The 14,671-nt window shown below is 46.0% G+C and overlaps 2 protein-coding genes and 3 pseudogenes across 2 annotated transcripts; 3 read left to right on the forward strand and 2 right to left on the reverse strand.

Moving 5' to 3' along the window:
• The window catches only part of LOC125488125, an 8,611-nt pseudogene extending 2,698 nt beyond the window's left edge, over positions 1 to 5,913 (reverse strand).
• On the forward strand, positions 1,013 to 2,281 carry LOC109933293 (annotated as a pseudogene).
• On the forward strand, positions 2,837 to 3,166 carry LOC109932036 (histone H4). The gene has a single exon (XM_020531296.2). The coding sequence runs from the start codon at positions 2,852 to 2,854 to the stop codon at positions 3,161 to 3,163; it is 312 nt and encodes a 103-aa protein (XP_020386885.1). The 5' UTR covers positions 2,837 to 2,851; the 3' UTR covers positions 3,164 to 3,166.
• LOC109932050 lies at positions 3,699 to 4,197 on the forward strand (annotated as a pseudogene).
• Positions 5,914 to 7,311: 1,398 nt separating the features above from the next.
• On the reverse strand, positions 7,312 to 8,119 carry LOC125488149 (late histone H2B.L4-like). Its single transcript, XM_048621061.1, has one exon. It carries the CDS (start codon positions 8,068 to 8,070, stop codon positions 7,636 to 7,638), a length of 435 nt encoding a protein of 144 aa, XP_048477018.1. The 5' UTR covers positions 8,071 to 8,119; the 3' UTR covers positions 7,312 to 7,635.
• Between the last annotated feature and the right edge of the window lie 6,552 nt (positions 8,120 to 14,671).

Raw genomic sequence — 14,671 nt, forward strand, 5'->3', positions numbered from 1 at the left:
ATGTGCGAGTTGGACTGAAGTGTTTGTATCCTTGCTGTATGACTCTATATGAGAGAAAAAAAACTGACACAGGCTATTGAATTGGATGATCTGCCATTTTTATGATGAGTGGGAGGAGAGATTTCATGGGCCGTTTGGTTCGGTCCAGTTGCTGTTATCCATATTTCTATGTCTGTTGATTCCCAGAACCGATGTTGAGTATTGTCACCGGAATGAAAAATAGTGATCTGGGCGATCAATATAACTTCAAACCATTTGATTGGATCTTGCTGCTGAATCTGCAGAAGAGCGAATCTCCGGCGCAGAAGCCTCAGAGAGTTTAACAGTTACTGAGGAGAAAAACTACAACTGACTCCCTGGATACTGGAGCAAAGGCTGAGAGGAGGAGAAAATGTATCCTTTCACATTTACATTTGGTGATATTTCTGGCCTGTGAGTGTGTGACTGTGAATATTGTTTCAAAGAGACTTTCGGAGAAGGGCGGGCAGATTAGTCTAACGTAACTGTGTTTGTGCGTGCTTTCGTAACATGGCATTTACGAGCCCCTCTTGTTCAAATCAATAAGATTTTCAATTCAACTTATCCCCCATGCTCCCCCACTAAACCCCAAAGGTAAGGTTCAAGTCAATGTATTTGTTGATGTTAAGATTTCAGTCTAAAAGTGACGACAATGTCAGCGCTCAGCTCAGAGAGCGCGATTAGTGCAGCAGCAAAATGAGTTTAACTCGACAACGGAGCCGTCAATTCGAGTGAAAACGTTTTGGCCGCAAACCTTCCCGTGTCAGAGTCAGGAACGATCGAGCCTGGCTATCTGAAGATGCGGAATTGCAGAGGAATTGGAGAGTTTTGGCCGAAAGAGAAACACAGAGAGGCAGCAGGAGCCGGGAGCTGAGGGCAGGTTGCCTCTGCGCCGTCCGCTCGCTGCCTTTAAGTTGCTCAGTACCGCCACCAGCAGCTTCATTGCTGACCCAGTTCAGGATGACAGAGGGAGATTCAGCGCAGAGTTCCCGACATGAGCGACAGTGCAGCCGCGGAAACGGCTCCTCCAGCCTCCGCCAGCACCAAACCCAAGACTCCCAAGAAGAAGAAGGTGGCGGCTCCCAGGAAAAAACCATCCTGTCCCGGGTTGGGTGAGCGGATTGTGAAGATTGTCGGGGAGAGCAGCGATCGGAAGGGGACGTCTCTGGCCGCTCTCAAGAAGGCGCTGCAGAGAAGCGGGGTCAATGTGGAGAAGCAAAATGCATTGATCAGGATGGCTATCAAGAGGTGTCTGGCGAAAGGCTCCCTGGTTCTGGTCAAGGGCCAGGGCATCTCCGGCTACTTCAAACTCCCAAAGACTCCAGTCAAGGCAAAAGTGGGATAGAAGGCGAGACCAGCAGCATCCGCCAAGAAACCAGCCGTGAAGAAAACAACGGCCAAGAAGGCGACAGCGAAGAAATCCCCAGGCAAGAAAGCGGCCGTCAAGAAGGCAGCAACGCCAAAGAAAGCGGTGAAGAATGTAGCGCCTAAGAAAAGGACTCCCTTGAAGAAGGTGAGAAAGACCAAGAGTCCCAAGGCCGCAAAACCGGTCCCGAAATCGGGTAAACCGAAGGCCAAGCCCAAAGCGAAAGTGACCAAGAAAGCAGCAAAGAAATGCAGTGCCACAACGATGCCACCCGAAGGTTGCAGGAACAGCAACTCATATTCCGCTTGGGAACCCTGCAGCCCAATGGTATCAATGTGGATTTCACAAGTTTCAAAATCTCCCCTCCCCCCACCGCATCCCAAAACCAGTCCAGCTCGTCCCTGCCTCCCTAACCTGTTCTTCCTCCCACCTATCCCCTCCTCCCACCTCAAGCCGCACCTCCATCTCCTACCGACCAACCTCATCCCGCCCCCTTGACCTGTCCGTCCTCCCTGGACTGACCTATCCCCTTCCTGACTCCCTACCTACACTCAGCTTTCCTGGCTCCATCCCCGCCTCTTCGACCTGTTTGTTTCCTCTCCACCTATCCTCTCCTCTATCCCTCTTCTATCCGCCTCCCACTCTCTCCCTATTTATTTCAAAACCCCCTTCCCCTCCCCCTTTTCTGATGAAGGGTCTAGGCCCGAAACGTCAGCCTCTCTGCTCCTATGATGCTGCTTGGCCTGCTGTGTTCATCCAGCCCTGCACGTTGTTGTCTCGGATTCTCCAGCATCCGCAGTTCCTACTATCTCTGATTCAAAGAAATGAAGCAGTCGGTGCAACATGTAACCATCTGAATCCAAAGGCTCTTCTCAGAGCCACCCACATCTCTCAGGAAAGAGCTGAGCCCGGATCAAATGATCCCTGTCCGAGTGCAGGGATAAATTACATATTACTTTATGTGAATAACTCGTCCGCATTTCTCTACCGGATTTACACCCAGCCCCTCCAACACTCGTAACACTGACCCAGAAACCCTGCTTCACAACACAATCCCCAAACAATGGTTTTCTCTTTCAGCTGAAGGAACAGAAACTGACATTGAAATGGAAGCAACCGTGTTGTCTTGTTAATAAAGGCCGGGAAATGGTCATTTAATTGTATCACAAGTGCTTTTAAAAGCTCCTGTTTTTATTATCTTTGACCATGAAGCTCGAGTCTGCAGATTTTCTGCTGATCGTTGTGTTCACTGCCCTTATGGAGAAAAGTTTTCGTTCCAGACCCAGTTGGGGGCGGGAGTTAGCTGGAGGCGGAGCTGGATGTTTCTCTGCTGTCACTTTGTTTACTATCCGGGCCGCCTCTCACTGTCTGTCAGCTCTTTTTCAGTCAGGTCGGGGCGGGCTGTATAAAAAAGGAAGGTGAGGCAGCTCGACTCTTATTCGGCAGCGATTGGAGTGAAGAAGCGTGATGTCTGGAAGAGGCAAAGGAGGCAAAGGCCTGGGAAAAGGTGGTGCGAAGCGGCACCGCAAAGTGCTCCGTGATAACATCCAGGGCATCACGAAACCAGCCATCCGGCGCCTGGCTCGCCGTGGCGGGGTCAAGCGCATCTCAGGCTTGATCTACGAGGAGACCCGTGGGGTACTGAAGGTTTTCCTGGAGAATGTGATCAGGGATGCGGTCACCTACACTGAGCACGCCAAGCGCAAGACGGTCACTGCCATGGATGTGGTGTACGCTCTGAAACGCCAGGGCCGCACTCTCTATGGATTCGGCGGCTGAGCAAATCGACCCTTTTCCAGCGAACCCAAAGGCTCTTTTCAGAGCCACCCAACTCGTCCGATTGAGAGCGTAGACCTGAGCACGGCGAAGGCAGCACATAAGAGAGGGTGTAGTGTACTGCAGCTCGTTATTTCACATCTTTCACGACTTTTAATTTTGGACAATCCTTTTCGAAAAGACACTAATTTCGTACCCAGCGTTCCAGGAAAGAGAACAGGCAGAACAAATCATTTACTTGGCTGTTGTCGGTATTAACGCCTCATCCTAAGACCAGCACTTCCCACACCCCGCAAAACTCCATCCCCGCCTCCTTGACCTGTCCGTCTTCTCTCCCATCATATTTATGGTATGGGCAGCCAACTACACATACTGGTTTTATGACCGAGATAGACAGGTATTCACAAGAAAAAGTTTAAAAAGATCAGGGGAGAAGGCACATCAGTTTTGAGAAACACATCAGCCATGATCGAATAACAGAGCCGACTGCTGTTTCTGTACCGCAAGCAGCTGGCGACAAAAGGTGTGTTACAGCGAGATGAAGAGAATGGCCAGAACCAAGCAAACAGCGCGCAAATCCACCGGAGGGGAAAGCTCCCCGCAAGCAGCTGGCGACCAAAGCGGCCCGCAAGAGCGCTCCGGCCACGGGCGGAGTGAAGAAGCCTCATCGCTACAGGCCCGGCACGGTGGCTCTGCGGGAGATCCGCCGCTACCAGAAATCCACCGAGCTGCTGATCCGCAAACTGCCCTTCCAGCGCCTGGTGCGGGAGATCGTTCAGGACTTCAAGACAGACCTGCGCTTCCAGAGGTCGGCCGTGATGGCTCTGCAGGAGGCCAGCGAGGCTTACCTGGTGGGTCTGTTTGAGGACACCAACCTGCGTGCCATCCACGCTAAGCGAGTCACCATCATGCCCAAAGACATCCAGCTGGCCCGCCGGATCCGCGGGGAGCGCGCCCGGCCCTGCACGTTATCCCCGAGAAACACAACGGTTCTTTTCAGAGCCACTAAACCATCCAGAGAGAGCAGCAATCGGTAGGCGCTATTGGTTACTTTACTACGCGCCCATGGTTTTCTTTTATTGCAATGCGTCGTTTCGGCTGTAATTGAAGAAATTAAATCAGGCTGAGGAAAGCATTTGTCACGTTAATTCAAAGACAAAATTCAAGTAGCGGTTATCAATTGATCGCAGAACATAATTGAAGGTTCCTTGTATACAGGAGATTTATGATTGGCAGAGAGAACAGCAAGCGGTCGGCGCTATTGCCTTCTTTAATATGAACCCACAGCGTACTAAAGCTGCAGTGTGTCAATGCAGCAGCAATTACATGGACTGAGTGGGCATAGGAGATGCACTCATTCACATTTAAAGACAAAAGTCAATTAGGGCCAAGCACGTTATAAGTTGAGATTTTAACAGTAACCGTAGAATACAATTGAAGTGCTGGACTGCATGTATGCAAAAGTTTATAAATTGCCGATAAAATGCCTCTGTGTGCCCATTGTCTCCCTCGGCGTTTCCCCAGCTGTAACTGTAAATTTCAAAAGGCCGCGAAAGCATTCAAAAGATTTTAAAGTTTAGCACACACAATCTCTCTTTTCCCCTTCTCCCTCTCGTCTACTTCGGTACATGCTCTTCGGAGTGTCGCTTCAAACTCGAATGGCATCTTTCTGCTGTGTCGGCATTCCATGATGTTGTTCCCTGTCAGCGTATTAATGGGGACACCGCATTCAGCTATTATTTACATGTCGCTGTCCCGCACTGCAAAATCTCCACATTTACTATTCTAGCCAGCTGGCTGTTCTAGTTTTATCTTGGCTCATTCTGCAAGACTTCAAAAATACAAAAATCCTCATTTATAGCAGTCTCGTTACAGTCCCGGGTCTTCGTACTAAAAAGAAAACCAATAGGTCACAATTGACGGTCCAGCTGCTTTTCATTGATGCTGTGGTTGGCTCTTAAAAGAGGGGGTACAGTACTGCAGATAGTTATATCTGGTCGAAAACATCATGTCAAGAGATGCTGAATCGCTTTGCGGCTACCGGGGTCATTATTTCCCGATTTCTAAATTTATTGGTGTTCCTCCACCGGTGTCAGATCTTTCCAATGCAATTACAGGAAACTGCCGCATGGATACATTCCGTCCAGGCGGTTATAGTTCAATAACAATAACAGTTATGGCAGGGTGAATATTGTGTTACCGGTCTCTCTGTAATACAAAGGAAATTAAAATTAACTCGGCACTGGTGAGGGTCTAGTTTCTTTCACAGACGCTGTGGGTGGCTCTTAAAAGAGCCTTTGGGTCGTCAGATGTAATAACGGTCTGTTTACTTTTTAGTGGCGCCCCCAGCGGCGGTTTTCTTGGGCAGCAGCACGGCCTGGATATTCGGTAGCACCCCACCCTGAGCGATGGTCACCCCTCGCAGCAGCTTGTTGAGCTCCTCGTCGTTGCGCACGGCCAGTTGGAGGTGCCTGGGGATGATATGGGTCTTCTTGTTGTCCCGCGCCGCGTTACCAGCCAGCTCGAGGATTTCAGCCGTCAGCCAGATAGACCGGCGCTCCGGCACCCATACGCTCAGCATAGTTTCCCTTTCTCAGGAGCCTGTGAACGCGGCCCACCGAGAACTGCAGGCCAGCCCGGGACGACCGGGACTTCGCCTTGGAGCGAGCTTTCCCACCAGCGCCCTTTCCTCTCCCAGACATTACCACAATCTCACAAACACTTTCACATAGAATGACGCAATGCGCCCCCATTCCGGCCTCTTATACCTTCGGGAGGAATGGTGGTGCGGCCATTGCTGATTGGTCACATTATTCAGCATCTCCTGATGTCGTTTCAATTCCCAATCAGATATCTGCTTCACTCACCAATCCGGAGAGGGCCCGGGGAGGAGGCCGGAAAATACCGGCGCCAAATCATCAACCGCTTTCTGTCTGATTTGAAAAGCCCGCCAAAATGTATAAAACAGTTTTACAAAGAATGCGTTTATACTTCAGATAATTTACTTTTAGAATACACCTGCATACTTCATACAATCTCTGTCTCGTTCCCTGGCCTAATTGAATCTGTCTATTTCTGATCTTGCTGTTTTTATTTCCCTGAACCTGAAGAATAAGCGGAAGCAAAAAGAAAGAACCTGCTGAAAATTGATTTTAATTCACATCAGCACTCGGATATATTAATAAAAGTATCACACCACTATTTCTTTCTGGGTGACAGCAGTACTGCTTTAAACAATATTTCACAATCACCCTCCCAATTGCATTAGATCAACAATATTTCCACATTTGCGATGCCAGTACGTTTTCTTTCCGATTTGAAAAGCCCGCCAATATGGACAATACGAGGAAGACGTTTTACAAAGTATAGTGCATAAATGCTTACGATTTAATTTCCTTTCACATTACAAATGCGCACTTCATACAATCTCTCGTTCTCACTCCCTAAGCAACACCATCTTCAGACAATTTTGTAAAGTGGCCCTCACTTATTGTGCTGTATCAGACTTTCCCGTTGATCTCGATTCATTTTGAAAGCCTCTCCGCCACAGCAGAAAGCCCCACATTCTGCATTCTGGAAAAAAAAAATCGGACAAATGCACAGAGATTTGGAAATTTTAACAACACAGAAATCGCAACGTCATTTTTTTTTCGTTGCCACGGGAGATATTCAGGCTTTCTACCTCACCGGGACAAGTTTGAAAAACCTCCAACATGTACGAAATAGGGAGAAGTTTTGCAAAGAGGAATGAATAATTTAATTTTTCTTTGAATTTAATTCACGTTCACATTACAAGTGCACCCTGATATACTTATAAAACCACAAACAACGTTGTTCCGGGTGAGCGCGTTAAATCTTTAAAGCACAGTTTGAAGTTGCCCTCCCTTCTTGTCCTTGATCAGACTTCAGCCACAGTTTCACACTTGGTATCGCAATCCGGCAGCTATTCTGGCTTTGTCTCTGTTCATTTTGAAAGCTTCTCACCAACAGCTGAAAGCCTCATTTGCAGTATTCCACAAAAATCAGACCAAGCCTCCATGGAGTTTTGAAAGTTGAAAAAAAAAGGAGTAAACTGCAAAATGTATTCATGAGACTCGAACAGTTAGTTTAGTTCCCCCGGGGGTGAAACTCAAGTATCAGTGGCTACGGGGCACTGTAGCTGCTGCCCTGATCAAGGATTAAAGAGTAACTGGAACATACGGAAGTTGCTGAAAAATGACTCTAGCGATAAATATCCAGGCAAAGTAAAGAGACTGGGTATGTCCGCAACCGAGAATAAAGGACAGGGAGTCAGGGAACACGCGTTAATTTTTAGAACGTTTATAAAAAAACACAAAGCTTAGGGACATCAATTATACAGACCCAAAATCAATTACAAACTTAAAATGGTTCAGCTGCTTCAATGAAATTGTGGGTGGCTCTTAAAAGAGCCGTTGGCTTTTGGATGTGTGTTTTTGTCAACACACTGTGGTGTCTCACTTGGAGCTAGTGTACTTGGTCACCGCCTTTGTACCCTCCGACACAGCGTGCTTGGCCAGTTCCCCGGGCAGCAGCAGCCGCACGGCGGTCTGGATCTCCCGGGAACTGATGGTGCTGCGCTTGTTGTAATGGGCCAGGCGGGAAGCCTCCCCCGCGATACGCTCGAAAATATCGTTGACGAACGAGTTCATGATGCTCATGGCCTTGGAGGAGATGCCGGTGTCGGGGTGAACCTGCTTCATCACTTTGTAGATGTAGATGGAGTAACTTTCTTTCCGGGATCGTTTTCTTTTCTTGCTGCCTTTGCCTGGGGCCTTCTTGATGATATTTTTCGCGCCCTTCTTGGAAATTGGCTGCGCTTTCTTCTCATCTGCCATAGCGACGGTCACTTTCAGACACAGATTAAAGGAAAGCGGGCTCGGAGCTCGCATTTTATAGCCTGACGGCGTCAGCAATGCTAATGAAGGATGGGGGAAAGCCTTGATCCTGATTGGGTAGTTTACAACAATGTCAATACATGATATTTCGTCCCTCTCCGAATGGTTAGTGTGGGACACAATGAAGATCTGTCAGGATCTGCAACGAAAGGTGAAACACAAACCAAAATTTTATACATGGATCAAACTCCGACCTCACTCTAAATTGAACTGATTATTGTCATTTAATGATATTTTGAACACAGTACCTGTGAGATTTTAATTGTGACAATGTGTTTTATTCTGCTCATGACAATCTTTTATTTGTAAAATATTATTTTGTTTCATCACTATCTGAGATTTCCTTACTACGTTGTGAGCAACATTGTACTGTTAAGACATTCAGGTTTACTGAGGGACACTTAGCCGAATATCTGTCAATCTCTGCAATTGAAAATGGGAGTGCAGTTATCGTTCTGTCTGTTTATGCAGTGTGAAAGATTATTATTGTCTCACAATCTGTTCCTGTGATACAGTCATAGAGATGTACAACATGTTAACAGACCCTAGGATCCACCTCGTCAATAGCAACCAGATATCCTAGATTAATCTAGTCTCACTTGCTAGCATGAGGTACATATCCCTCTAAACCCTTCCTTTTCATATACTCATCAAAAGCCTTTTAAATGTTGTAGTTTTATCAGCCCCCGCCACTTCTTATGGCATTCAATCCATAAACACACCACTCAGTGTGTGCAAACGTTGCCCCTTCAATTCCTTTTAAAAAACTTTCCCCTCTCACCGATAACCCATGCCGTCTAGTTTTGGATTCTTCTCCCCTGGGGAGAAGATCTTTATTGTTCACCCTATCCATGCACCTCATAATTTTATAAATATCAATAAGGTCACCACCCAGCTTCCAACACACCAAGGAAATATAAAACTGCTGATTCAGGAAAAAATAAAGAACTGCCTATTCAGTCTCTCCCCACAGCTCAAACTCTCCACCCCGGCAACATCCTTGTAAACCTTTTCTAAACCGTTTCAAGTTTAACAACATCTTTCTTACAGCAAGGCGAGGCCAGAATTGAATACAGCATTCAAAAAGTGGCCTAACCTATGTTTTGTGCAGCCACATGACCTCCCAATCTATACACTCAATGCACTGACCAATCAAACACCTTCCTCACTGCCCGATGTACCTGTAATTCCACTTTGAAGGAGCTATGAATCTGCACTCCAAGGCCTCTTGGTTTGGCAACACTTCCCTGGAGCTTACCATTAAGTGTGCAAGTGTTGCCCTGATTTTCCCTCACAACTTGTAGCACCTCACATTTTTCAAGATTAAACTCCAGCTGCCACTCCCCAGCCCATTGGTCCTTTTGGTCAAGGTCCCATTGTAGTTTGAGGTCACAGGGTCACACAGTAATACAGTATGGACAAAGGCTCTTGAGCCCAAACTGCTTCATGCTGACCATGGTGCCCACTCAGTGAGTTCCAATTGCCCGCATTTGGTCCATCTCCCTTTAAACTCTTCCCAACCATGTACCTATTCAAATGTTTTATTAGATGTTGCTATTGTACCTGCCTCAACCACTTTCTCTGGCAGCCTATTCCACACGTGCACCACTCTCTGCATGAAGAAGTTGCCCCTTAGGTTCTTCTTAAATCCTTGTCGTCTCACCTGAAACCTATGTCCTCTAGTTTTCAATTCCCCATCCCTGGGCAAAAAACACTCTATGTATTTAGTCTATCTATGCCCCTCATGATTTCATACACCTCAATAAGGTCACAGCTCATTCCCCTATGTTCCAAGAAATAAAGTCCTATTCTGATCAACCTCTCCCAATAACTCAGGCCCACCAGTCCTGCGTGAATCTTCTTTGAACGCTTTCCAGTTGAACTCTGTCTTTTCTGTAACCGGGCAACCAAAACTGTACACAAAACTCCAAGTGTGGTCTCACCACCGACTTATACAACTGTCATATAATGTCCCAAGTCCTATACTCAATGCCTCAATCAATGAAGGCTCACATGCCAAATGCCTTTTTCAGGACCTTATCCACCTGTGACGCCGCTTTCAACGAACTACGTACTTGTACTCCTCGGTCCCTCTGTTTCACAACACTCCTCAGGACCTTACCATTTATTGTATAAGGCCTACTTTGGTTTGACTTTCCAAAGTGTAACACCTCACACTTATCTGTATTGAAGTGCATTTTCCAATCCTCCGCCCACTTCTCCATCTGATCAAGATCCCTCTAATTTTTGATAACATTCCTCACTATCAATGATACCTTCGAATTTTGCATCATCCGCAAATTTACTAATCATGTCTTGTGCATTCACATCCGGAACATTTACGTTAATAACAAATAACAAAGGTCACAGCACCTACCCTTGTGGCACACCACAAGTCACAGGCCTCCAGTCCAAGAAACAACCTTCAACCATCACCCTCTGCTTCCGACCATCAAGCCAATTTTTAATCCAATTAGCTAGCTTTCCCTGGATCCCATGCAACCAAATGTTAGAACATAGAACAATACAGCACAGTACAGGCCCTTCGGCCCACAATGTTATGCCAAACATTTACCCTAATCCTAAGGTCTATCGAACCTCCACCCCACCTTAAACTATCATCGATATGCCTGTCTAATAGCCGATTAAATGCCCCTAATGAGGCCGACTCCACTACCCTCTCCGGCAATGCATTCCACGCCCCGACCACTCTCTGTGTAAAAAGCCTACCTCTGATGTCTCCCCTTTATCGACCTCCACTCACTTTAAAACTATGCCCCCTCGTAATAGCTACCTCCACCCTAGGGAAAAGTCTCTGGCTGTCCACTCTATCTATACCTCTGATCATTTTGTAGACCTCTATCAAGTCACCTATCAACCTCTGTCGTTCTGAAGAGAAAAGCCTTTGCTGTCTCAACCCTTCCTCATAAGACCTTCCCTCCATTCCAGGCAATGTCCTGGTAAATCTCCCCTGCACCTTTTCTAATGCTTCTACATCTTTCCTGTAATAAGGCGACCGGAACTGGACACAATACTCCAGATGTGGCCAAACCAGGATTTTGTATAGCTGGAGCATAAGTTCACGGCTCTTGAACTCAATCCCTCTATTAACGAAAGCTAACACACCATACGCCTTCTTAACAACTCTATCTACTTGCGTGGCAACTTTCAGGGAACTGTGGACATGAACCCCAAGATCCCACTGCTCCTCCACACTGCCAAGAATCTTTCCGTTAACCCTGTATTCTGCTTTCAAGTTTGTCCTTCCAAAATGAATCACCTCACACAATCTGTCACTTCTCACCCCAGCTCTCCACCCAATCAATGTCCCTTTGTAACCTAGAGCAGCCCTCTGCATTATCCACAACTCGACCCACCTTCGTATCGTCCGCGAACTTACGAAACCACCCTTTGACTCCTTCATCTAAATCATTTATGAAAATTACAAATAGAAGAGGAGCCAGAACAGATCCTTATGGTACACCACTCGTAACCGAGCAGCATTTTGAATATTTTCTGTGCATTACCACCCTTTGTCTTCTGAGGGTCAGCCAATTCTGAAACCAATCTGCCACATTTCCCCCTAGCCCATGCCTCCTTACCTTCTGCATGAGCCTACCATGGGGAACCTTATCAAACGCCTTACTTAAATCCATGTACACCACATCCACTGCTCTACCTTCATCTACATGTTTGGTCACCTCTTCAAAGAATTCAGTAAGGTTTGTGAGGCATGATCTACCCCTCACAAATCCATGCTGACTATCACGAATCAAACTGTGCCTTTCCAAGTGATCATAAATCCTATCTCTCAGAGCCCTTACCAATAACTTGCCCACCACTGATGTAAGACTGACTGGCCTGTAATTTCCGGGGTTATCCCTATTCCCTTTTTTGAACAAGGGAATGATGTTTGCCTCTCTCCAATCTTCTGGCACTATACCCGTGGACAGTGAGGACACAAAGATCATCGCCAAAGGCCCTGTGATCTCTTCCCTCACTTCCCGTAGAATCCTTGGATGAATTCCATCAGGCCCGGGGGACTTATCTATCTTCAAGTTCCTCAAAATCCCTAGTACATCTACCTTACTAACATCTACCTCCTCTAGCCTACCAGCCTGTTTCACACTGTCCTCGTCCACAACCAAATCCCTCTCAGTTGTGAATACCGAAGAAAAGTATTCATTAAGGACCTCTGCTATCTCTTTAGGTTCCGTGCACAAATTCCCGTTACAATCCTCGAAATGCCCTACCCTTTATCTGGTCATTCCAGCAGTGACCCTTACCTCCCACATCCTGCAAGAGGAGCATGCAACTGCCCTAGCTTTGATTCCCTCTACTCTAGATTTCCAGAAGAATTAAAAAAAGCCTTACCTTAGCCAATGCCCGAATATATTAGTTCCTACCTGGTTCGCGTTCTCTGCAGACACACCCGCTGCTCCAAACAAGAAGGCCGCTGCTGCACGAGCTAAGTTTTTAAACAGGAAAAGAAAAATCTTACCTTCCCGTCAGCACCCTAGCTCACACTCCCGCTGCTCCAAACCTTATTACTAGCCTGCCATGTAGGACCTTGTCAAAGGCCTTACTAAAGTCCACATAGACAAAATCCACAGCCCTACCCTCATCTATCCATTTGGTTACCTCTTCAAAAAGCTCTAAAAGATTTGTCAGGCATGACTTCCCACGCACAAATGAATGCTGACTATTTCTAATCAGACCTTGACTGTCCAAATGTTGGGTGATCCTGTCCTTCAGTATCCTCTCCAATAACCTGCCTACCACTGATATCAAGCTCACTGGCCTGTAGTTCCCTGGCTTGTCTTTGCTACCTTTCTTAAACAATAGAACAAAATTAGCCACCCTCCAGTCTTCCTGAACTTCACCAGTGGCTACACATGAAGCAAAAATCTCTGCAAGGGCCTCTGCACTTTCTTGCCTAGCCTTCCACAACATCCGAGAATGGTCAGGCACAGGTAATTCATCCACCTTAAGGCTGCAAACACCACCTCTATGGTAATATGTATGCGGTCCAAAATATCTTCACTTCTTATCTTATTTCCTTGGCATCCACGATGCTATCCTCAGTAAACATGGAGGAGAAATAACAATTAAAATTCCCCATTTCCTGGGGCTCTTTCCGCAGGCTGCCATGCTGATTTTTAAGGGGACCTATTCTCTCCCCAGCTTCCCTATTACTCTTAATATAGCTATAGAACCGCTTGGGATTATCTTTAACCTTATCTGCCAGATCCATCTCATACCCTCCTTTTGCTCTTTTGATTTCCGTCTTAAGTATGCTCCTACACATTTTATTGTTATCCAGGGATTCACTTAAGCCCAATAGCTTAAAAACAATGTATGGCTTCTTTTTTGTTTTCCTGACCAGAGCCTCAATATCCGTCAATAACTCAGCTTCACCTTCTTTTGTCATGTATGTCAATTTTTGCTGTTCAAATGCATGACATTATTAGTCTGTACCGTTCAGTTTGTTCTATGTGAATGTGTGAGTGTAGTTCTCAATCTATGTCTGTTTCTACTCGGAGAATGCTTGAGACTTGTTACCAGTCCCTACATGTCCATTCTGCTGTATCAACGTAAGAGTGCAGTCATTAATCTGAACCAAACAATTTCTGCTCCGTCAATATGTAGATTTAGTTATTAAACTTGTTGTTTCTGCTGGGCAGATGTGAGTGTAGTTATCACACTGTAGCTGGGAGATTTTGTTCTGTGAGTATTTTTGTGCCGTTATCACACTGTACCTGCCAGTTTTAACTTTGTGAAAATGAGAGTGTGGTTCTAAATGTGTAACTGTCAGTTTTTCCTTGGTGAGTTTGTTTGTACAATAATCAGTCTATCCCTGAAATATTCTGGTGTGTGAATGTGTAATTGTAGTTACCATTCTGTCCCTACCAGTCTTTGCTCTGTGAATATATGAGTGTTTTTTCCTAATTTATCCCTGTCATGTGAAAATAATAACTAATTTGCCAGAGATAGTAGGAACTGCAGATGCTGGAGAATCCGAGACAACAAGGTGCAGAGCTGGATGAACACAGCAGGCCAAGCAGCATCATAGGAGCAGACTAACTAATTTGCCAATCTGGTTATGTTTACTTGTGCTCTGTGAATGTTTGGCAGCAGTTATCATTCTGTACCTGTCAGGTTACGCTTGATGAATAAATTTTCAGTCTATCCATGGCAGTTTCTGTTGTAAGAATGTCAGAGTTTAGTTATCACTCTGTTGCTGCCAGGCTCTGCTATGTGAATGTCTGATTGCTTTTATCAGTCTTTCCCTCTTAGTTTCTTTGATGTGCGCATGTGAGTTTGGTTATCAATTTGTACCTGCCATTTTCTGGGATGTGAATGTGAGAGTTTGAATGTCAAACAGTACCTGTCAGCTTCTGCTGTGTCAATATTTGAGTGCAGTTATCAATCTGTTCCTGACAGTTTCTGATATGCAAAGGATGGGAGTGTAGTTATCTATCTGTACCTGCTAGTTTCAGCTATGAAAATACACAAACGCAGTTACCAATCTATGCCTCTCAGTTTCTGCTATGTTAAAATGTGAGTGTAGTTATCCATCTATGCCTGTCAGTTC

Source organism: Rhincodon typus, unplaced genomic scaffold (genome assembly GCF_021869965.1).
Source record: "Rhincodon typus isolate 14 unplaced genomic scaffold, sRhiTyp1.1 hic_rhity00000051, whole genome shotgun sequence".
NCBI lineage: Eukaryota > Metazoa > Chordata > Chondrichthyes > Orectolobiformes > Rhincodontidae > Rhincodon > Rhincodon typus.